General features: G+C 40.6%; 2 protein-coding genes across 2 annotated transcripts in view; one reads left to right on the forward strand and one right to left on the reverse strand.

The window, feature by feature from the left end:
- Nucleotides 1–432: 432 nt before the first annotated feature.
- Nucleotides 433–17363, forward strand: acaa1 (acetyl-CoA acyltransferase 1). Its single transcript, XM_067252168.1, has 7 exons — nt 433–458; nt 619–699; nt 783–973; nt 1082–1282; nt 1401–1441; nt 1547–1692; nt 17288–17363. The coding sequence occupies exons 1-7, from the start codon at nt 433–435 to the stop codon at nt 17361–17363; spliced, it is 762 nt and encodes a 253-aa protein (XP_067108269.1).
- A 308-nt stretch (nt 17364–17671) lies between these two features.
- dlec1 (DLEC1 cilia and flagella associated protein) overlaps nt 17672–25189 on the reverse strand; it is a 212489-nt gene continuing 204971 nt past the window's right edge. Inside the window, exons 38-39 of the mRNA XM_067252169.1 lie at nt 18417–18534; nt 17672–18044 (exon numbers count right to left, since the gene is read on the reverse strand). Coding sequence (XP_067108270.1) covers nt 17918–18044; nt 18417–18534 — 245 coding nt within the window. The 3' untranslated portion in view covers nt 17672–17917. The remainder of the gene's footprint in view (nt 18045–18416; nt 18535–25189) is intronic.

Raw genomic sequence — 25189 nt, forward strand, 5'->3', positions numbered from 1 at the left:
GATAACAGTTTAAATGTTTATTACCAACAAGCAGATAGCGCAAATTCGTTGAAAAAATTAACCTGCCATATAGCCTTTAACAGCATTCTCACAATAATAAATATATATTTACATTTACCAGACACTCTTAACCAGAGCGACTTACAGTAAGTACAGGGACATTCCCCCGAGGCAGGTAGGGTGAAGTGCCTTGCCCAAGGACACAACATCATTTGGTTGGCATAGCCGGGAATCGAACTAGCAACCTTCTGATTATTAGCCCGATTCCCTCACCGCTCAGCCACCTGACTCCCCCATATATGTGAGAGAACAAAGGTTGTGCCCTTGCAGAAGGCAAAGCACACCCAATAAAATGTGCTACACTCTGACAGGCAACCAAATATAAAAAACTCAGACTCCCCAGAAGATTTCATCCCCCCAAATGTTGACTCCATGGCTACGGCCTTGCTCCGGCCTATGTAATTTTCTGTTACAGACCGATCGGCCCCACATTAAAGAAAGGAAAAATTATCTGGCCCTCGCAGAAAAAAGTTTGGGGACCCCTGCTCTACATAGAATACAAAAAATCCAAACCACTGAATAGGCCATCCACTGAGTCCCTGTGCTTATTTCTGACAGCATCACATCAGAGAATGTGGCAGAGAGATTTGGCATCCCCAGAGAGAAGCAGGATGCTTTTGCTCCAAGTTCTCAGCAGAAGTATAAGTATTTACATTATAAAATTAAACACTGGTCTTAACTACAGCACTTTGTACTCCACAATTCTGCCTCCCTTGATATAGGGCCAGCAGAGTACAGGAGCTGGGTTTGTTTGATCAAGAGATCGTTCCAGTCACCACCAAGTTTGTTGACGTTGATGGACAAGAACGTACAGTCACTGTGATAAAAGATGATGGGGTTCGTTCCGGTATGACATTACAGGGCTTGGCTAAACTGCGTCCAGCTTTCAAACCTGATGGCAGCACCACAGCAGGTGTGTGCTGCAACACTGCGATTAATTTTGCATTGTACATTTTAAATGGCAGCCACTCAGAGGCGCAAACATGTACACACACATGACTCAGCTACCTTTCCCTGCCAGGCAATTCCAACCAGGTAAGTGATGGTGCAGCAGCCGTGCTATTGGGCCGCAGGTCTGTGGTGAAGGCCTCTGGGGTGCCTGTCCTAGGTGTCCTGAGGGCCAGTGTTGTAGTGGGGGTACCCCCTGATGTCATGGGCATCGGGCCAGCCAACGCCATACCTGTAGCTCTGAAGCAGGCATTTACATGTTTGACTGTTTCTTTATGGGCAATGGGCATTAAGGATTGCATTAAGGTTGAGCGTTGTGTGTGCAAGCAAATGTGTGTGCTGTGACTCGCCTGCTGTGCTGAACAGAATATGTTAATTAAAAAATCTCCCCCCCATTGATGTATTTGAGATTAACGAGGACTTTGCCAGTCAGGTAAGTTGCAGAGGAACACACTTCATTTATGATTAAGTTCACCACACAGTATCATAGAAACTGAATTCAAGTATGCATGTCTGAATCTGTGCGTATATGTGTCAGGCAGTGTACTGTGTAGAGAAACTGGGGATCCCCTTGGCAAAAGTAAACCCTAATGGAGGGGCAATCGCAATGGGTCACCCACTAGGCTGTACAGGGACTCTTCTGGTTGTCACCCTTCTCCACGAGCTCAAACGCAGGGGCAAAAGGTAGGGCCTATATTTACTATTTAGTTTTATGTTGTGTGTTTAACTAGATTATTGTGCTTTCTTCACTTCATTTTGCTCAATCTGAAGAATATATTTGGTCTATAGATTTTCGTCTTAATTAAATGAACTAGTGCACAGTGCCCGTGATGAAGTCGTTGACAGACACACACACAGATTCATGGAATTCTAGATAGGACATAGTTCTTGTGATGCTGTCGCTGAGTAAAATGTTGGTGACACACAGACTTCTGGAATTATAGATAGTACAGTGCCTGTGATACAGCTGGTGATGACTGGTTTTCTCAGTGGCTTTGGTACCTACATTTCTCAAATCACAATTGAAAAGATCTAAAGTACTTGTTCAACCTCCACATCATCTAGTCACTTATGCACATCATTATTTTTTTTAAATCGTTCTTTTGAACAAATTACCAATGCTCTGGTACATTCATGCAAATGACCATGTAGCCTACAATTGTCTGTTTCCTACATTATCAATTGGTTATGTCATGTTGATCAAAATGTGTTATACTGGTTCTCTGTTAAATAAATGTTATAGTTTATTTTATTAATATATTTTTCCTTTTATGCTATGCAGTTCTGTAAAATAGTCTTGTATTTTCTTCACAAAGCAATGGAAATCAAATCCCTGTTGTCCATATATAGGCTAACCCATAGTGAGTTGTTGTTGTAATCTACACAGCAACAATTGTTGCCTAATAAACTTCCCGAATTTGTCCAACTTGGTCTTTCCCGATTTAATCTACACATTTATAGTCTTATTTATAGGTTTACTCGGCGCGGCTTTCTTCCTTGGAACTCGACGCTACTGTACCAGTTCGACTAGCCAACTCCAACGTTATTGACGGATTCTCTTGGCTGGCACAAGCTATTAACGTAAGTTAACTATAAAGTCTCTCACCCACTCACATTGTCCTACATGTGTCATTTTACTCGATAGGTTGACTCTGTTAGAGAGTTGTGTCCAGTCGCTTGAGGAAGAAAGTAAGCTAGTAACTTTAGATGCGACTGGCGCAACATCACCGACAGGGAGTCTTAGCAAGAGGGAGGACTCAAGACTAGCCCCACCGGTTTTGTCTTTGCAGCATGTGAAGGATTCAAAATCTTTGTGTCTATTCCAATATGTAACTAGAGAGGGTACAATTTCTGGGGAAATTGTAGGGTGTGCTTGCCTGCGTCGGTTGCACAGGGGTCCGTTTTTGAATGACATTTTTACAACTGATATTTCTGTATATTTTATATAAAAATGCATACTTATTATTTATAAAGATTACATAGATTTAAAAGCATATTTTTTTGCTGCTCATTTACAACTGAAAATACGAGTGAAGTGTAGAATTAAATAGATGTCTTCTCATTTCCCCTGCAAGAGGCAGCCTCATCGTTGAATCAAAACGAATAAATTTGGCAGACCGGTGTAAAAATTGACCTAATCTCTATGACTTAAACGTCCTTTTAAGTTTTTCCCTTCTCGTGATATTTTCAAGCATTTAGCCTACTCATATTGCATTCATTCATGAATAAAGAACCCCCTTTGAAGATTATTCTACGACGTTACCGGCAGTAGAAGATTGAATCGCGATTCAAACAGTACCATCTGCTAACTGAAAATATGCCCCCCAAAACGTAGATAAGCTTGACATTTATTTAGTGGAAAATCGCTCATTCATAAAAAGCTCACTGGTAGCGACCATTGTCAGTAACAACGCAAAATGCGATATAGCCCTGTGTAGAGAAGCTGCCCCGGTAAATTCTACTACTACGGTACAGTACTACACTACGGCTGTGTTCGTCTTGGTAGCGATTGCGTTGGTTGAATTGGATTTAACGTTCCGTAGTACGGTTTAGGCTGAAATTAATTATTTCATGAACAGATTGACAACGTTTATGCTGTGGCAATGAAGTTCAGGTTAGTAGTTAGATAGACTTTTGATTTAAGTAAGGAGAGTGCCGAACATGTTCTGTCGCTGTTTGACTTCCTAAACAGCTGTGTAGCGTAGATGTTTTTGTAGTGTGTCTCGCGTAAGCTACAGCGTTGCAGTGAGCTACACTGGTTTGAAACGACAGGTAATGGTAATTTCACCAACAAATCGTTTTCTAATGTCAGAATAAATCCTACAACGAAAATGTATATGTGAGGAATGTTTATTTTAACGATTGAAAACAGATAACGCTACATCATAGACCACTGTAGTATGTGTTGCCCGGGCAACACAGGCTAATGTCATGATGCTAATACTTCAGTGAAATAGTAGACTACTGTTTCCGAAAGTAGATGTACTTCCTTAATAATATCAGCTTATATTGTACATTACACATCACAATTGTGTGTCATATCACAAAGTAAAATGAGGTAATAGTTATCACCCTGGCCTCTTTTCTTGTGGCGTTTCTGCAGCTGCCTTGCAGTAAAGCTATAGTTAGCCTAGCTATCCCCCAAGTTAACAGATGCGAAACGAATGTTCTGCCAAAGGTAGTCACGCGTGTTTTCGTGACGTTAGTGACGTAGTGACGTTAGTAACGTCAGTGACTGTGGCTAGCAAATTAGCCACCGTTAGCTTCACTTTTCGCCACAAAAACTTAACTTAAGCCTAAACCATGCAACGGAACGTAAATTCCAATAGAAGCAACTCAATCGCTACCAAGACGAAACTTTTGACACCTACTTTGTCTATGTAGGCCAAATATTGACTGAGTTTTAGGGGGGCAAAAAGAATAAAAATAATAATAATAATAACTAGAGAGGATACAATTTCTGGGGAAATTGTAGGGTGTGCTTGCTTGCGTCGGTTGCACAGGGGTCTGTATATTTTATATAAAAATGCATCGGGCCTACTTATTATTTATAAAGATTACATAGATTTAAAAGCATCTTTTTTTTGCTGCTCATTTACAACTCAAAATATGAGTGAAGTGTAGAATGAAATATGATGTCTTCTCATTTCCCCTGCAAGAGGCAGCTGACAGGCTGAATCAAAACGAATACATTTGGCAGACCGGTGTACAAATGGACCTAATCTCTATGACTTAAACGTCCTTTTAAGTTGTCCCTTCTCGTGATATTTTCAGGCATTTAGACTACTCATATTGCATTCATTCATTAATAAAGAACACCCTTTTAAGATTATTCTACGACTTTACCGGCAGAAGATAGAATCGCGATTCAAACAGTACCATCTGCTAACTGAAAATATGCCCCCAAAAACGTAAATAAGCTTGACATTTATTTAGTGGAAAATAGCTCATTCATAAAAAGCTCACTGGTAGCGATCATTGTCAGTAACAACTCAAAATGCGATATAGCCCTGTGTGGAGAAGCTGCCCCGGTAAATTCTACTACTACAGTACAGTACTAGACTACTGCTGTGTTCGTCTTGGTAGCGATTGCGTTGGTTGAATTGGATTTAACGTTCCGTTGTACGGTTTAGGCTGAAATTAATTATTTCATGAACAGATTGACAACGTTTATGCTGTGGCAATGAAGTTCAGGTTAGTAGTTAGATAGACTTTTGATTTAAGTAAGGAGAGTGCCGAACATGTTGTGTCGCTGTTTGACTTCCTAAACAGCTGTGTAGCGTAGATGTTTTTGTAGTGTGTCTCGCGTAAGCTACAGCGTTGCAGTGAGCTACACTGGTTTGAAACGACAGGTAATGGTAATTTCACCAACAAATCGTTTTCTAATGTCAGAATAAATCCTACAACGAAAATGTATATGTGAGGAATGTTTATTTTAACGATTGAAAACAGATAACGCTACATCATAGACCACTGTAGTATGTGTTGCCCGGGCAACACAGGCTAATGTCATGATGCTAATACTTCAGTGAAATAGTAGACTACTGTTTCCGAAAGTAGATGTACTTCCTTAATAATATCAGCTTATATTGTACATTACACATCACAATTGTGTGTCATATCACAAAGTAAAATGAGGTAATAGTTATCACCCTGGCCTCTTTTCTTGTGGCGTTTCTGCAGCTGCCTTGCAGTAAAGCTATAGTTAGCCTAGCTATCCCCCAAGTTAACAGATGCGAAACGAATGTTCTGCCAAAGGTAGTCACGCGTGTTTTCGTGACGTTAGTGACGTAGTGACGTTAGTAACGTCAGTGACTGTGGCTAGCAAATTAGCCACCGTTAGCTTCACTTTTCGCCACAAAAACTTAACTTAAGCCTAAACCATGCAACGGAACGTAAATTCCAATAGAAGCAACTCAATCGCTACCAAGACGAAACTTTTGACACCTACTTTGTCTATGTAGGCCAAATATTGACTGAGTTTTAGGGGGGCAAAAAGAATAAAAATAATAATAATAATAACTAGAGAGGATACAATTTCTGGGGAAATTGTAGGGTGTGCTTGCTTGCGTCGGTTGCACAGGGGTCTGTATATTTTATATAAAAATGCATCGGGCCTACTTATTATTTATAAAGATTACATAGATTTAAAAGCATCTTTTTTTTGCTGCTCATTTACAACTCAAAATATGAGTGAAGTGTAGAATGAAATATGATGTCTTCTCATTTCCCCTGCAAGAGGCAGCTGACAGGCTGAATCAAAACGAATACATTTGGCAGACCGGTGTACAAATGGACCTAATCTCTATGACTTAAACGTCCTTTTAAGTTGTCCCTTCTCGTGATATTTTCAGGCATTTAGACTACTCATATTGCATTCATTCATTAATAAAGAACACCCTTTTAAGATTATTCTACGACTTTACCGGCAGAAGATAGAATCGCGATTCAAACAGTACCATCTGCTAACTGAAAATATGCCCCCAAAAACGTAAATAAGCTTGACATTTATTTAGTGGAAAATAGCTCATTCATAAAAAGCTCACTGGTAGCGATCATTGTCAGTAACAACTCAAAATGCGATATAGCCCTGTGTGGAGAAGCTGCCCCGGTAAATTCTACTACTACAGTACAGTACTAGACTACTGCTGTGTTCGTCTTGATAGCGATTGCGTTGGTTGAATTCGATTAAACGTTCCGTTGTACGGTTTAGGCTGAAATTAATTATTTTCATGAACAGATTGACAAAGTTTAGGCTGTGGCAATGAAGTTCAGGTTAGTAGTCAGATAGTTTCCCTACTGAAAGACTTTTGAGTAAGGGGAGTGCCGAACATGTTCTGTTGCCGTTTGACTTAAACAGCTGAGGAGTTGTTGTTAGCTACTCACACTAGTGTCTCGGGTACAGTAGGCTACAGCGTTGCAGTGAGCTACACTGGTTTGAAACCACAGGTAATGGTAATTTCACCAACAAATCGTTTACTAATGTCAGAATAAATCCTACAACGAAAATGTATATGTGAGGAATGTTTATTTTAACGATTGAAAACAGATACATCATAGACCACTGTAGTATGTGTTGCCCGGGCAACACAGGCTAATGTCATGATGCTAATATGTCAGTGAAATAGTAGACTACTGTTTCCGAAAGTAGATGTACTTCCTTAATAATATCAGCTTATATTGTACATTACACATCACAATTGTGTGTCATATCACAAAGTAAAATGAGTAAATATTTATCACCCTGGCCTCTTTGCTTGTGGCGTTTCTGCAGCTGCCTTGCAGTAAAGCTATAGTTAGCCTAGCTATCCCCCAAGTTAACAGATGCGAAACGAATGTTCTGCCAAAGGTAGTCACGCGTGTTTTCGTGACATTATTGCAGACCGATGTAAAAATTGACCTAATCTCTATGATTTAAACGTCATTTTAAGTTTTTCTCTTCTCATGATATTTTCAGGCATTTAGCCTACTCATATTGCATTCATTCATGAATAAACAACCCCTTTGAAGATTATTCTACGACGTTACCCGGCAGTAGAAGATGGAATCGCAATTCAAACGGTACCATCTGCTAACTGAAAATATGCCCCCCAAAACGTAAATAAGCTTGACATTTATTTAGTGGAAAATTGCTCATTCATAAAAAGCTCACTGGTAGCGATCATTGTCAGTAACAACGCAAAATGCGATATAGCCCTGTGTTGAGAAGCTGCCCCGGTAAATTGTACTACTACGGTACAGTACTAGACTACTGCTGTGTTCGTCTTGGTAGCGATTGCGTTGGTTGAATTGGATTTAACGTTCCGTTGTACGGTTTAGGCTGAAATTAATTATTTTCATGAACAGATTGACAACGTTTAGGCTGTGGCAATGAAGTTCAGGTTAGTAGTTAGATAGACTTTTGATTTAAGTAAGGGGAGTGCCGAACATTTTCTGTCGCCGTTTGACTTCCTAAACAGCTGTGTACTGTAGCTAGATGTTTTTGTAGTGTGTCTCGCGTAAGCTACAGCGTTGCAGTGAGCTACACTGGTTTGAAACCACAGGTAATGGTAATTTCACCAACAAATCGTTTTCTAATGTCAGAATAAATCCTACAACGAAAATGTATATGTGAGGAATGTTTATTTTAACGATTGAAAACAGATAACGCTACATTATAGACCACTGTAGTATGTGTTGCCCGGGCAACACAGGCTAATGACATGATGCTAATACTTCAGTGAAATAGTAGACTACTGTTTCCGAAAGTAGATGTACTTCCTTAATAATATCATCTTATATTGTACATTACACATCACAATTGTGTGTCATATCACAAAGTAAAATGAGTAAATAGTTATCACCCTGGCCTCTTTTCTTGTGGCGTTTCTGCAGCTGCCTTGCAGTAAAGCTATAGTTAGCCTAGCTATCCCCCAAGTTAACAGATGCGAAACGAATGTTCTGCCAAAGGTAGTCACGCGTGTTTTCGTGACGTTAGTGACGCAGTGACGTTAGTAACGTCAGTGACTGTGGCTAGCAAATTAGCCACCGTTAGCTTCACTTTTCGCCACAAAAACTAAACTTAAGCCTAAACCATGCAACGGAACGTAAATTCCAATAGAAGCAACTCAATCGCTACCAAGACGAAACTTTTGACACCTACGTTGTCTATGTAGGCCAAATATTGACTGAGTTTTAGGGGGGCAAAAAGAAATAAAAAAAATAATATATATGTGAGAGAACAAAGGTTGTGCCCTTGCCGAAGGCAAAGCACACCCAACTAGAGAGGGTACAATTTCTGGCGAAATTGTAGGGTGTGCTTGCTTGCGTCGGTTGCACAGGGGTCCGTTTTTTGGATGACATTTTTACAACTGATATTTCTCTATATTTTATATAAAAATGCATACTTATTATTCATAAAGATTACATAGATTTAAAAGCATTTTTTTGCTGCTCATTTACAACTGAAAATACGAGTGAAGTGTAGAATGAAATAGATATCTTCTCATTTCCCCTGCAAGAGGCAGCCTCATCGTTGAATCAAAACGAATAAATTTGGCAGACCGGTGTAAAAATTGACCTAATCTCTATGAGTTAAACGTCCTTTAAAGTTTTTCCCTTCTCGTGATATTTTAAGGCATTTAGCCTACTCATTGCATTCATTCATTAATAAAGAACCCCCTTTGAAGATTATTCTACGACGTTACCGGCAGTAGAAGATGGAATCGCGATTCAGACAGTCCCATCTGCTAACTGAAAATATGCCCCCCAAAACGTAAATAAGATTGACATTTATTTAGTGGAAAATCGCTCATTCATAAAAAGCTCACTGGTAGCGATCATTGTCAGTAACAACGCAAAATGCGATATAGCCCTGTGTGGAGAAGCTGCCCCGGTAAATTGTACTACTACGGTACAGTAGTAGACTACTGCTGTGTTCGTCTTGGTAGCGATTGCGTTGGTTGAATTGGATTTAACGTTCCGTTGTACGGTTTAGGCTGAAATTAATTATTTTCATGAACAGATTGACAACGTTTAGGCTGTGGCAATGAAGTTCAGGTTAGTAGTTAGATAGACTTTTGATTTAAGTAAGGGGAGTTCCTAAACAGCTGTGTACTGTAGATGTTTTTGTAGTGTGTCTCGCGTAAGCTACAGCGTTGCAGTGAGCTACACTGGTTTGAAACCACAGGTAATGGTAATTTCACCAACAAATCGTTTACTAATGTCAGAATAAATCCTACAACGAAAATGTATATGTGAGGAATGTTTATTTTAACGATTGAAAACAGATACATCATAGACCACTGTAGTATGTGTTGCCCGGGCAACACAGGCTAATGTCATGATGCTAATACTTCAGTGAAATAGTAGACTACTGTTTCCGAAAGTAGATGTACTTCCTTAATAATATCAGCTTATACTGTACATTACACATGACAATTGTGTGTCATATCACAAAGTAAAATGAGTAAATAGTTATCACCCTGGCCTCTTTGCTTGTGGCGTTTCTGCAGCTGCCTTGCAGTAAAGCTATAGTTAGCCTAGCTATCCCCCAAGTTAACAGATGCGAAACGAATGTTCTGCCAAAGGTAGTCACGCGTGTTTTCGTGACGTTAGTGACGTAGTGACGTTAGTAATGTCAGTGACTGTGGCTAGCAAATTAGCCACCGTTAGCTTCACTTTTCGCCACAAAAACTTAACTTCAGCCTAAACCATGCAACGGAACGTAAATTCCAATAGAAGCAACTCAATTGCTACCAAGACGAAACTTTTGACACCTACTTTGTCTATGTAGGCCAAATATTGACTGAGTTTTAGGGGGGCAAAAAGAATAATAATAATAATAATAATATATATGTGAGAGAACAAAGGTTGTGCCCTTGCCGAAGGCAAAGCACACCCAATAATATATATGTGAGAGAACAAAGGTTGTGCCCTTGCCGAAGGCAAAGCACACACAATAATAATATATATGTGAGAGAACAAAGGTTGTGCCCTTGCCGAAGGCAAAGCACACCCAATGATGGTATTCTATGACACAAATCTGTGTTCTAGAAAGAGTGGTCTGGAGTCGCAGAGGTCCGATAATATCAGCTTTAATGCAGCAGTTGGAAATCAACAAGTACAGAGCTCTGGGGCTGTCTACGTTTCCCTACCCGCAACAGAGTTTGGGCTGGTTCACGAAGTCCAACTGGCTATCTTTCCCTCCCCAGCATATAATATACAGTGCAATTAAAACAGAAAGATGAAAAGAGGGTTGAGCTTGTTCTCTCGTGCATCAGGGAGTTGTTCTTGCCTCCGCGTCCCACCTGCTCGGGTGCCATCTCCACACAGATTCAAGGTTGTTTCTGAAAATGAAAAGATAGAGACACAAAGAACAGCCTGCTTCCCACACTCAGTGTGAGACCCAATGTTTAAGCCTGAGCACACTTCTAAGTTCATAACTTTAATAAGCACAATGCATAACTTTAATAAGCACAATATATTCTTTACATGGTGGGAGTGGGACTCCTCAGACGTTAGTGATCGGTGACTCCATCACTCGTAACATTAGATTAGAGCCACCAGCGACAGTTTACTGTGTGCCTGGGGCCAGAGCTACCGACATAGAAGATAATCTTAGGGTGCTGGCTAGCACTAGGGCTAAGGCAAAGGCCAAAGCTAAGGCACATGGCGCGCACACTGATGATGGGTACGAGAATATTGTCATACATGTCGTCACCAATGATGTTAGGCTGAGGCAGTCAGAGGTCACAAAGGTTAATATAGCACGGGCATGTGACCTTGCTCAAAAGATGAGTCGGCATCGAGTAATAGTCTCTGGTCCACTACCTGTTAGGGGGACTGATGAGATCTACAGCAGACTTGTCTCTCTTAACCGCTGGTTCGCTCGGTTCTGCAGAGAACAGGGTGTAGGATTTGTAAATAATTGATCTAGTTTCTGGGCCAAACCTGGATTGTTGAAAGGTGACAGGCTCCACCCGAACTGGAGAGGTGCTTTTCTTTTGTCTAGGAATATTGAAGCTATTTTAGAGCAGGCTTGACACTCACTAGAACAAGCCAAGCCACAGTCTCTTAGAGAGTCTGATAGGTATGTTGTGAGTTGTTTGGGGCCCGATAGCTTAGCTTGTAGTGTAGCCAGTGTGGTTGCTGATGTAGTTTTTCCCATTGAGACGGTGTCGGTCCCCCGCCCCTTTTCCACATTTTGATCTTCAATTATTAGGAATTATACCAATTTAACATGTATTCAGCCTTGCTCCCCCGTTGCCCTTCCTACTAAGTTTTCTGCTAACAGTGCCACCTTTTCAGAACAAATACTTACGACTAAAACTGCCAAAAACCCATACTGGAATGTTGGGCTCCTAAACATCAGATCCCTATCCACAAAGGCCGTTTTGATTAATGATCTGATGTCTGAATGCAGCCTGGACCTGATTGGACTCACCAAAACCTAGTTAAAACCTGACGAATATTCCCCCCTGAATGAAGCATCGCCTCCAGATTTCGCGTACTCGCACGTTCCTCGTGTCTCAAAGAAAGGTGGTGGTGCTGCATGATATATGAAGCTAGCTTCAACCTCAGCCTAAAATCTGCGAACACCTTTAAAACATTTGAAATAATTTGCATGAAACCACCAACTTTAAAAAGGAATAATGCTACTACTCCTGCCCCCCCTCCCTCATTTTGTATAGTCACTCTATACCGGCCCCCTGGCCCATACTCCCTCTTCCTAGAGGAATTTGCAGATTTTAGTGCTGATCTTGTGACATATACTGATAACATCTTAATTATGGGTGATTTTAACATTCACATGGATGACCCAAAAGATCCTTTAAGTAAGGCCTTTACTGCTCTAATAGATTCCACAGGTCTCACACAGGTGGTTTCCAAACCTACTCACCTGCACTCGCATACATTAGATTTAGTTCTCACACGGGGAATTGTGATTACTGACGTAATTGTCCACCCCCACAATCCTATATTATCAGACCATTGCCTGGTTACCTTCAAAATGGACCTCTGTCAGAGCCTTAGAGGCAGTCAGAAAATCTCTACTAGCCGTTACATATCCCCAAACACAGCTATAGAACTGGCTAGTATTCTACCCGCTACACTAAAAGCACTTAACGTTTCAAATAAATCATGAAATGATAAAACTAGGGATCTGAATTTGATTCTTCAGCTATCACTAGACTATGTTGACCCACTCAAACCAAGGAAAAGAAAAGATAAGAAATTGGCTCTGCGGTATTCAGAGGAAACCCGTACTCTCAAAAAGTCCACTAGAAAATTAGAACGTAAATGGCGTACCACTAAATTGGAGGTTTTCCGCCTGGCCTGGAAGGATAGCCTAATGGAGTATAAGCAAGTCCTCACCAGGTCCATATCAGACTACTTCTCTAAGTTGATTAGTAAGAACCAGCACAACACTAAGTTCCTATTTGATACCGTTGCAAAACTCACTAAGAAAAGTACACACAGTGTTAGTACAGATCTCTCTCCCAATGACTTCCTAGAATTTTTTGACCAAAAAATCTATGCAATAAGGGACAAACTACAGGCTAGCCCTGGAGGAATAGCCATTAACACTGAATTTTCCTCTATACCAAGCATGCTGCATGTTGAGGCTCACACTCACTTTAACCCTATTTCTATGGAAGCGTTCATAAAGCTGATAGATTTATCGAAACCCACCAGTTGCCGTCTCGATCCCATCCATCTATCCATCCATCATCTTCCGCTTGTCCGGGGGTCGGGTCGCGGGGGCAGCAACCTAAGCAGGGAGGCCCAGACTTTCCTCTCTCCGGCCACTTCCACCAGCTCTTCCTGGGGGACCCCGAGGCGTTCCCAGGCCAGCCGAGAGACATAGTCCCTCCAGCGTGTCCTGGGTCTTCCCTGGGGCCTCTTCCCAGTGGGACGTGCCCAGAACACCTCACCAGGGAGGCGTCCAGGAGGCATCCTTATCAGATGCCCGAGCCACCTCAACTGGCCCCTCTCGACGCGGAGGAGCATCGGTTCTACTCTGAGCCCCTCCCGGATGGCCGAGCTTCTCACCCTATCTCTAAGGGAGAGCCCGGACACCCTGCGGAGAAAACTCATTTCGGCCGCTTGTATTCGCGATCTCGTTCTTTCGGTCACTACCCACAGTTCGTGACCATAGGTGAGGGTAGGAACTCCATCTCAATCCCCTCCCTGCCAAACTTCGTAAGGAACTTCTCCCTATTATTGGACCACCCATGCTTAGTATTATTAATGAATCTATCGTAACCAGCCAAGTCCCTGACGATTTAAAACAAGCAATTATTAAGCCCCTCCTTAAAAACCTGGATCCAGATCCCTGGTCTTAGTAAGTAAGTAACTAAGTAAGTAAGACTTTATTTATATAGCACTTTTCATACAAGAATTGCAGCTCAAAGTGCTTTACATAAAATCAACAAAAACAATAATACAAGTGTTGATCTAAAACGTTTAACAAACCTATACTAGCCGCACTCTATCTGCAGTCTCTCGAATCCATCTTAGATCCGAGCTGCCACTTGCAGTTTCTAATACACAAACATGACAAGGGGGTAGAAAGAACGAGCATAACATGAGGAGAGAGGAGGAGAGAACCTTCCACCCTTCAGGAAGGTCTCCATGTCCTCCATCTTCCTTTGCAGAGCCGCAAACTTATCCCTGTTGTAATCAATGCTGCGTTGTAAGTTCACAGTCTGAGCTCCAACAACTCTGCCCACCGCATCAATCATATCGGGCAGCCTAATGGGGCTTTTGATGGCTGCAGCCGTTTCCTTAATTTTCCGATATACAAAGCCAGCGCCTATTCCAAACAGCAGAAAGCCTGTAATCATGGTTCCGAATATGAAGATGTCTTCAACGTCCTCCACGGAAAGCGCCGTTAGACACACGACACGCCAATTCTCCCACGCGTCCATCGTGTAGCCAGCTGCGAACGTCCCGTCCGGACAGTTGGGTTCCCCCGAACCCGAGCTGCTCTTCGAGAAGATGGTGTCAATAGCATTGAGAGACCAGCTAATTAATTCCATGCTTCTAGTTTCGGAGAGTGATGATGAGAGAGTATCTTGAGACAAGACAAGACACAAGACACAGCCAAGCAGGGAAGGTCAGGAAGGGGAGGAGAGAAAAATGCGACCGCCTTCGTCGAGAGCCAAAGAAAAAGCAACTACAGGCCAATTTCAAATTTGCCATTTCTCTCAATTTTTTGGGGAAAAAGCTGTGGTACAACAGTTCACTGAGCACCTCTCCTTAAATTAGCTTTATGAACTTCTCCAGTCTGGATTTCGTCTTCACCACAGTACTGAAACTGCATTAGCCAACGTAGTCAATGATCTACTATTAGCATCTGACGTGGGCTCTATCTCTGTCCTGGTTCTCCTAGACCTAAGTGCAGCTTTTTACACTGTGGATCATGAGATTCTCCTGGAACGTATGGAGAACTATGTTGGGATTTCTGGTACTTCACTTCAGTGGTTTAGATTGTATCTATCTGACAGATCACAATTTGTCCACTATGAATGCTGCTCATCCAGGAGTTCCACTGTAAAATACGGAGTACCACAGGGTTCAGTTCTAGGCCCTCTGTTTTTCTCGCTTTATTTGCTGCCTTTAGGAAACATAATTAGAAGCTCTGGGGTACATTTTCACTGTTATGCAGATGATACTCAGCTATATATGTCTATAAAGCCTGGAGAATTACCACACGCTATGGAAAAATGTGTTTCTGGGTTAAGAACTTGGATGACAGCAAATTTCCTTCTTCTCAAATCGGATAAAACAGAGATTCAAATTTTCGGTCCTAAAAAATACAGAAATAATTTATCCAATCTGACCTTAGACTTATATGGCACCAGCTGGTAAAAAATCTAGGAGTTACAATGGACCCAGACCTTTCGTTTGAGTACCATATTAAGCAAATTACCAGAACTGCATTTTTCCATCTACGTAACATAGCCAAAATACGAAAATTCCTCTCAAAGGATGATGCTGAAAAACAAATACATGCATTTGTTACATCCCGACTGGACTACTGCAATGTGTTGTTCTCTGGCCTCCCGATTACCTACTTTTTATTTTTTTACAGCGGGTGCAAAATGCTGCTGCTAGACTATTGACTAGAACCAGAAAGTTTGATCACATAACATCTACTCTTGTCTCTCTACACTGGCTCCCTATCCAAGCCAGAGCTGATTTCAAAGTTCTATTACTAACCTACAAATCTCTGCATGGATTGGCACCACCTTACCTCTCTGGTCTCCTTGCACCCTATCGCCCCGCAAGGACACTTAGATCTCAAGATGCCGGCTATCTGGTGGTTCCCAAAATTAAGAAAAAAACTGCTGGAGGCAGGGCGTTCTCATATAGAGCACCTTTTCTCTGGAACAAATTACCTGTCTCAATTAAGGAGGCTGATACTGTTTCGACATTCAAAATTAGGTTAAAAACGTTTTTGTTTAGTCAATTCTATGACTGTTAAATGTAAGTGTGTGTATGTACTTTCTATGTAAACCTGGGGTGTGTGTTTGTCTGTGTGTATCACATGTAACTTTTACATGTAACATCTAGATTTTACAAAAAGTAAACTTGTTACTGTATGTTGCTATTGTTATAGTTTCCGTTACTAGTTGGTGACAACGGGGGACGGGGCTTTCTCACCCTTATTATATAAATATAACTTATTTTAGAGTTATCTCCCCTGGAACAGAGTTCATGTTCCAACCGAGGGGGGCTGGCGCTGTCTTAGTGTCTAGGGCTGCATCAAATACCCTTTTTTGCTCTGCTAAATTGCTGCACTAGTCCACACTTGACCGGTGGGGATCTCATTCTAAAGATCGCATTCTCTAATCCCTGCTCTCCCCTCTGTGTCCCCCCTCCACACATCCCCTGTGGTGTGGGGGGTTTGAGCTGTCAGCACCTGCCTGGTCGTCGGTCTGCCAACACTGGACCAGGTCGCCAACCGGAAACCAGTCTCCATGACGGGCAACAACGAGTTTCCGGTCCCGAGTTTTTCCTTGTCTTCCCTGAGGGTTTAGGTTGGTTGAGGGGCAGTTCTATGGGTGTATGTGAAGCCCTCTGTAACATGCTTGCGTGTAAAAAGGGCTATACAAATAATTGTTGATTTGATTTGAACTCACTGTTTCTAATTTGATTCGGGCGGTGTGGACACCGCTGGCCTGTTGTAGTTTTCGCGTTCTTTCGCAGTCTGCTTGTCTTTAATGAGTTTGTCTTAGAAAGCTGTGGACTATATAGGACTATATAATTTTCATAAAACACTCATCAGAGCAATACATCCACAGCATTTCAACTTCACACAGCGTGTGAATGTCTGGATGACTGGTTTGCACAAAAATGAACTATTTCCGTGTTCACAGCAGCCTTTTCTAATGTAATTTGGGAGCTGACACCAAAGAGGAGTCTGACTGGGTGAGCAGTTCGCAAGCTCCATGGCTATATCCCTTGGTGCTATGCAGTCACATTTATAAACCTATGTATTTTTTTCAAATGTGAAAAAATAATTACAAAATTCCTTCCGACATTGGGTCCTGAGATGGACACCAGCAAAAGTACAACTTTGCACTGTGCCCAGTTCTCAAGCTGACCGTTTTACCAAAACTTTAAAACACACAGACACACACACAGATTCCTTGCATTATAGTATGTGCTTATTATGTATGTAATTATGGATAAATAAATAAACTTAATGATTACACATATTTTACAGAAGGAAAAAATTATAGATTTTGAGCATGTCATGCTGTGAATGCAAAATCTTGTATTTTCCCAGGGCCTACGGTATGGTATCCATGTGCATTGGAACAGGAATGGGAACTGCTGCAGTATTCGAGTACCCTGGGCCGTAAATGAAATAACTTGCTTATGGAAACACAGCAATTTATTTTGTTTCAAAAGCTGGATATGCCAATATACTTGGATGAATAAATCATCAGAAATTGCATTCTTGTGTGAAAAATGGGTCTCAATGCTTCAGATTTCAGTACAAACAGTTGATTGTTGTACAAGTCCATTGGTGATTGTTTACTGGAAGAGTTATCACTTTACATAGTGTTTTTGAACAAATAACATATTAGCATCAGAAATATGGTATAACATTTGACAGTATTTTTTTTTTATTGAGTAGCAATTGAATTTCAGAAATAAACACACTAGCTGTACTTTTCATAAATCAAGTTCTCATTTCCGACATATTACATTTTTGATGGAATAGTATAGAACAAAAATATTCTCACTGTTAGAATTTTGAGGAATTGGAAAGGTCTTTCATATTGAAAACAAATGAAGGTTATATTTTAAACCATGTGTAAGACTTCTATTGATACATATACCAATATAACTCCAAGGAGAGGAAACGGATGATACATCTTAAAATGTGTAAAAACAAAAAAAGGAAGAGGTGCTAAGAGTGAGATGGAGGAGACGTGTGTCTCTCGTCGTAGGAGCCCATTCCTTGCAGCTGCAGAGTAAGGTTGGGCTCTCCAAGGACCCCCTGGATTGTGACTGTGGCTTGGAACTGCATCTTGTCACTACAGCACACACATAGATCACTCAGTTGTGCCCACATAGGGTGCCATTTTGCTCATGTGAAATGTGAAACATTTTCAAACCTATTTCATGCACTCAACATAGTTTGAATTACAATGTTATCAATTTTGGAGTTGTGATATACAGAACGGCTTGCAGCCCCTCTAAATCCCCTCCCCAAGGATGCATTTCAGACATACTTTTCGCCAATGCAATGTTTTGTATTTTAAAATGTCGTATATTGTTTGTTTTCAACACCATATTGTTGAATATGGTGTTTTGATTATGACACTTGTCTTTTTAACTGAATAAGAAATACAGTACATGATGATGATGATAATAATAATAATTGAACACAGGACAAGGTATGGTACCTGGCTGTAAAGCTGACTTGTAGGACCTGTCTGCAGGTGGAGACGGGGAATTCCTGGGGCTTTAGGACCCCGCAGTCTGGTGTCACTCTGAACACATCGGACTTTTTGTCACTTGAGTCTACAAAAACCAAAGAGGTAGTCATGATAAGATACCACACTGTATCCAAACCCAAAATGATGGCACCCACCTAGAAACTACTAAGGGGTCAAATAGAATAGAATCGAATAGAATATCTTTGTCATTGTACACTGTACAACGAAATTGGAGGCAATCCTCCTCAGGTGCACTGAATAAATACACAAGTTTATAAATAAGATACAAATTTACAAAGATTAAGACTATTAGTTAAAACACACACATCCATCACATTCCACTATTGCACAGCTCCCTAAAATTGCACATAGATAGTTAGAATATTGCACAGCTTGTATGTACAAGCAGCATTTAGGGTGACCACGGCTCTGGGATAAAAACAGTTTTTTAATCTGTTGGTCCGTGTTTTTATTGTTCTGTATCGTAGTCCGAAGGCAGCAGTTCAAACACAATATGTCCCGGGTGTGATGAGTCCTGTAAAATGTTTTTTTTTTTTTTTTTTGAGGCAGCGGGAACTGTACAGTTCTTCAAGAGATGGGAGAAGGTGGCGATCTTCTGGACTGACGTGGTGACCTTCTGGAGAGCTTTTCTGTCCTGCACTGTACAGCTGGCAAACCAAGCACAGGCAAAGTATGTTAAAATGCTCTCTGTGGAGCAGCGGTAGAAGGACACCAGACATTTCTCACTCAGGTTTTTTTTTTTTTGAGGAGTCTCAGGAAATACATTCTGTGCTGGGCTTTCTTTACCAGAGCAGTGGTGTTAGCGCTCCAGGTCAGGTCCTCCTTGATGGTGATGCCCAGAAATTCGAAGGCAGCCCCCCTCTCCACACAGTCCCCGCCAACGCACAGGGGCTGGATGTCTGTTTTTTCCTTCTATAGTCCACTATCAGCTATCAGGTGGTGTTGAAATGACCTGAGTCTTCAGACAGGGACGTTGTTACTGACACGTAATGGTGCTAAATGGCGCTTCTTGCATGGAGCAAAGGCACGGTCGGAAAATGAACGTGCCTTAGTCAATCTGTCATTTATTTCCGTGTAATTAGTCGGTGATTAATTAAAAAGAGCGTTTGTTGTCTAGCTCTTCAATCATTCAGCTAAAGGATGTCAAACACGTTGCGGGTAAGACTGCAGTTGGTCAATAGTAACATTTAATGCTCTTCATTTATTGTCAGAACATGGTCCAAGTATTGCAAAAATGCGACGTAATTTGTTTGGAAATTCTAGGCTTTAGGCTTACTTGATGTTAGCCTGTTGATGCTCAGCCTATTCAATTTAACAACTTTCGGAATGACAAGACAGGGAGTGTATCCTTTAATAGGCAGTGGATAATATACTAGAGAGGGTACAATTTCTGGGGAAATTGTAGGGTGTGCTTGCTTGTGTCGGTTGCACAGGGGGTCCGTTTTTGAATGACATTTTTACAACTGATATTTCTGTATATTTTATATAAAAATGCATACTTATTATTTATAAAGATTACATAGATTTAAAAGCATTTTTTTTTTGCTGCTCATTTACAACTGAAAATACGAGTGAAGTGTAGAATGAAATAGATGTCTTCTCATTTCCCCTGCAAGAGGCAGCCTCATCGTTGAATCAAAACGAATAAATTTGGCAGACCGGTGTAAAAATTTACCTAATCTCTATGACTTAAACGCCATTTTAAGTTTTTCCCTTCTCATGATATTTTCAGGCATTTAGCCTACTCATTGCATTCATTCATTAATAAAGAACCCCCTTTGAAGATTATTCTACTACGTTACCCGGTAGTAGAAGATGGAATCGCGATTCAAACAGTACCATCTGCTAACTGAAAATATGCCCCCCAAAACGTAAATAAGCTTGACATTTATTTAGTGGAAAATCGCAAAATCGTAAATTGTACAATTTACCGGGGCAGCTTCTCCACACAGGGCTATATCGCATTTTGCGTTGTTACTGACAATGATCGCTACCAGTGAGCTTTTTATGAATGAGCGATTTTCCACTAAATAAATGTCAAGCTTATTTACGTTTTGGGGGGCATATTTTCAGTTAGCAGATGGTACTAGACTACTGCTGTGTTCGTCTTGGTAGCGATTGCGTTGGTTGAATTGGATTTAACGTTCCGTTGTACGGTTTACACTGAAATTAATTATTTTCATGAACAGATTGACAACGTTTAGGCTGTGGCAATGAAGTTCAGGTTAGTACTTAGATAGACTTTTGATTTAAGTAAGGGGAGTGCCGAACATGTTCTGTCGCCGTTTGACTTCCTAAACAGCTGTGTAGTGTAGATGTTTTTGTAGTGTGTCTTGCGTAAGCTACAGCGTTGCAGTGAGCTACACTGGTTTGAAACGACAGGTAATGGTAATTTCACCAACAAATCGTTTACTAATGTCAGAATAAATCCTACAACGAAAATGTATAAGTGAGGAATGTTTATTTTAACGATTGAAAACAGATAACGCTACATCATAGACCACTGTAGTATGTGTTGCCCGGGCAACACAGGCTAATGTCATGATGCTAATACTTCAGTGAAATAGTACACTACTGTTTCCGAAAGTAGATGTACTTCCTTAATAATATCAGCTTATATTGTACATTACACATCACAATTGTGTGTCATATCACAAAGTAAAATGAGTAAATAGTTATCACCCTGGCCTCTTTTCTTGTGGCGTTTCTGCAGCTGCCTTGCAGTAAAGCTATAGTTAGCCTAGCTATCCCCTAAGTTAACAGATGCGAAACGAATGTTCTGCCAAAGGTAGTCACGCGTGTTTTCGTGACGTTAGTGACGTAGTGACGTTAGTAACGTCTGTGACTGTGGCTAGCAAATTAGCCACCGTCAGCTTCACTTTTCGCCACATAAACTTAACTTAAGCCTAAACCATGCAACGGAACGTAAATTCCAATAGAAGCAACTCAATCGCTACCAAGACGAAACTTTTGACACCTACGTTGTCTATGTAGGCCAAATATTGACTGAGTTTTAGGGGGGCAAAAAGAAATAAAAAAAATAATAACTAGAGAGGGTACAATTTCTGGGGAAATTGTAGGGTGTGCTTGCTTGTGTCGGTTGCACAGGGGTCTGTTTTTGAATGACATTTTTACAACTGATATTTCTGTATATGTTATATAAAAATGCATGCTTATTATTTATAAAGATTACATAGATTTAAAAGCATATTTTTTTTTCTGCTCATTTACAACTGAAAATACGAGTGAAGTGTAGAATGAAATAGATGTCTTCTCATTTCCCCTGCAAGAGGCAGCCTCATCGTTGAATCAAAACGAATAAATTTGGCAGACCGGTGTAAAAATTGACCTAATCTCTATGACTTAAACGTCCTTTTAAGTTTTTCCCTTCTCGTGATATTTTCAAGCATTTAGCCTACTCATATTGCATTCATTCATGAATAAAGAACCCCCTTTGAAGATTATTCTACAACGTTACCGGCAGTAGAAGATTGAATCGCGATTCAAACAGTACCATCTGCTAACTGAGAATATGCCCCCCAAAACGTTAATAAGCTTGACATTTATTTAGTGGAAAATCGCTCATTCATAAAAAGCTCACTGGTAGCGAACATTGTCAGTAACAACGCAAAATGCGATATAGCCCTGGGGGGAGAAGCTGCCCCGGTAAATTGTACTACTACGGTACAGTACTAGACTACTGCTGTGTTCGTCTTGGTAGCGATTGTGTTGGTTGAATTGGATTTAACGTTCCGTTGTACGGTTTAGGCTGAAATGTAATTATTTTCATGAACAAATAGAAGCAACTCAATCGCTACCAAGACGAAACTTTTGACACCTACGTTGTCTATGTAGGCCAAATATTGACTGAGTTTTAGGGGGGCAAAAAGAATAATAATAATATATATGTGAGAGAACAAAGGTTGTGCCCTTGCCGAAGGCAAAGCACACCCAATAATATATATGTGAGAGAACAAAGGTTGTGCCCTTGCCGAAGGCAAAGCACACCCAAATATGGTCTGCTGCTGATCCTTCAGTCTTTTTACTCTGTTACCTTCTGGCAGGCGATACAGAAGCATCCGGTTTCTCACATGAAGACTGGACTACAGTACGGTGTTTATTTTAGGACATCCTCAGATCTCAGACTCAATTCTCATTCTCAAATGAAAAGGCGTCAGGTCTCAGACCAAAAGTCGTCAGACTCAGGTGAAACGGCTTCAGTCTCAGAAAAACCTTTGTCATTCTCAGACAAAACGCCGTCAAACCAAAGGGCGTCAGAAAAACATTTGTCATTCTCAGACAAAACGCCGTCAAACCAAACGGCGTCAGAAAAACCTCTGTCATTCTCAAACAAAACTAGCAAGAAAACTTACTTTTGATATCATACAAAATATTTTTTTTCTGCAAGCTAGTTCCGGTTGCCATGGATACTACAAACAAACTTCACCATGTCCTAAAATGAACACCCTACTGTTCATTTTAGGACATCCTCAGATCTCAAACTCAGACGAATTGTTGTCACATTATGTGCTTGATTGGTTTGACAGCGTTTGTCTGAGAATGACAAAGGTTTTTTTGACGCTGTTTGGTTGGACGCCGTTTTGTCTAAGAATGACAAGGGTTTTTCTGACGCCGTTTGGTTGACGGGGTTTTGTCTGAGAATGACAAAGGTTTTTCTGAGACTGAAGCCGTTTCGCCTGAGTCTGACGACTTTTGGTCTGAGTCCTGACGCCTTTTCGTTTGAGAATGAGAATTGAGTCTGAGATCTGAGGATGTCCTAAAATGAACACCGTACTACAGTTTCTTTCCAAGAGCCATCAGGCTTTTGAATAGACATTGATATGGACATTGATATAGCCTACTGTCGACACTCACACTCGTCACTTTACACACTGTCACTTTCAGCCACTGGTTGCACTTTCAGAAATATTTTATTAATTGTACCCTACTTGTCTTTAGGTTAGTATAGGTTATAAGTAGGGCTGAATGATTAATTGCGTTTGCGATTAATATCGCAATGAGACAGAACGCGATTTTGTAATCGCAAAGGCTGCGATTTTACTTTGATCACGTGACGCGCGTGAGTAACGCAGTTTACAGACAAAGGATCAACTTGCACGCTACACTGTACCTTGACCTGTACGATCATGGCCTCAGGCTCAACAGAACCTGAGACTACAATCACTTTGCCAATTTTGCCTTTAAAAAAAAGATGCTGCGCAGTGTCAAGCATTGTGCAAAACCTGCCTGGTTAAAGTTGATACCTCACGGGGCAACACTACCAACCTAATTCGGCCCTAAAAAAACACCACAAGCCATGTACGATGCATAGCTAAAATTATGAACACCAGTGTGTCAAATAAGCCAAATACCCGACAGGATCACTGATCGAAATGTTTCAAAGCCTAACTCAGTGTAGCCTACTACAAAATTACTCAAGCAGTAAGCGTTCATCATGAAATATATGATACCCCTCGGTGATACACATACAGTAGGATCACTATGGCTGATGGTGCCATACTGTTTCTGTTAGGCTACTGACTGGATCATAAATGTTCAGACAGTGTCTCTTTTTCTTTTAAGATTTAACCTTTAGATGCGTGAGTTCTAAATATTTCCGACTGTCTCCACAGCGCAAGTTATTTTTCCGAAACGATAGCTAGCTAGCTAGCTTTAGTTAAGAAAGTGCAACTAAAGCTTATGTTTCTAGTTTAGCTTTGATTTACCAATATATTTTCGATGAGGTAGGCTACAGGCGGTATGTTCTCCTTAGTTTTTCTGAACTTTGTGTGTTATGTTGCTGACTGGAGATCAGTAGGCTAGTATATATCTATATTAATACATAAATATCTAATATACATCATAATAATCGCATATAAAATCGCAATTGCAAATTAATCCCGATTATCTTATTTTCCAAAATTGTTCAGCCCTAGTTATAAGGTTAGTATAGGTTATTATGTGTATTAGAGGTCTAGTATATTGTATTGTATACCGTATTTTTCGGAAATAAAACCGCGGCTTGTACCCCGATTTTACAGTTTTCTTGTGGTTCTTCCTACGGCTTATATTTCGAAGCGGCTTATAGCCTATGGAATGCAGAGTCAGTCACAAATAAATAAATCGGTAAATAAATAGATAAATACATAAAGAAATATGGCTATGAAATAAACCCTGAAATTAAAAAAGATGGCAATAAATATATAAATACAGCATCATATAATTATATAGCTGAATCAATTTACCTACATCAATAAATAAATACATTTATTTATTTCATGGGACTTTTATTTCCTAATGCCACATTTATTAATTTTTTGAGACTTTTACATATATACGCCACATATTTCCTAGCACCACATTTATTTATGTTTCTTGTTTCCAGTCTCACATGCAAACAAGAGGGGCGTGGTTATCTTCAGACCAAAGCAGCTGCACAAGATCGAAGGCAGATAGGGACACCGGGACACCTAGATTCGGTAGATGATGGAAGACATTAGTCGTGTCCAGAGACTGCATGCAGGCCTTATAGATCACATTGATCAGCATGGCTTTTCAGGATATATTAATTTGGCACACATTGTAGATCTTGTAGAAGTACTTGGCAGATAAGTGCTCTACAGAACATAGACATTGAAGTCTTAAATAGTTTCAGACTTATCGAGCACTGTGTTCATGTGCAAGATGTACAGGTAGTGGGGGGTGATTAGTGCCAGGTA

This window comes from Osmerus mordax, chromosome 15, assembly GCF_038355195.1.
Source record: "Osmerus mordax isolate fOsmMor3 chromosome 15, fOsmMor3.pri, whole genome shotgun sequence".
Classification (NCBI taxonomy): Eukaryota; Metazoa; Chordata; class Actinopteri; order Osmeriformes; family Osmeridae; genus Osmerus; species Osmerus mordax.

Coding starts and splice junctions, on each gene's coding strand:
- acaa1 (XM_067252168.1), top strand. CDS start 433: ATGGCTACGGCCTTGCTCCGGCCTAT. Junction 1,442..1,546: donor ACGAGGACTTTGCCAGTCAG/GTAAGTTGCAGA, acceptor TATATGTGTCAG/GCAGTGTACTGTGTAGAGAA. Junction 1,693..17,287: donor CTCAAACGCAGGGGCAAAAG/GTAGGGCCTATA, acceptor GTATTTTCCCAG/GGCCTACGGTATGGTATCCA.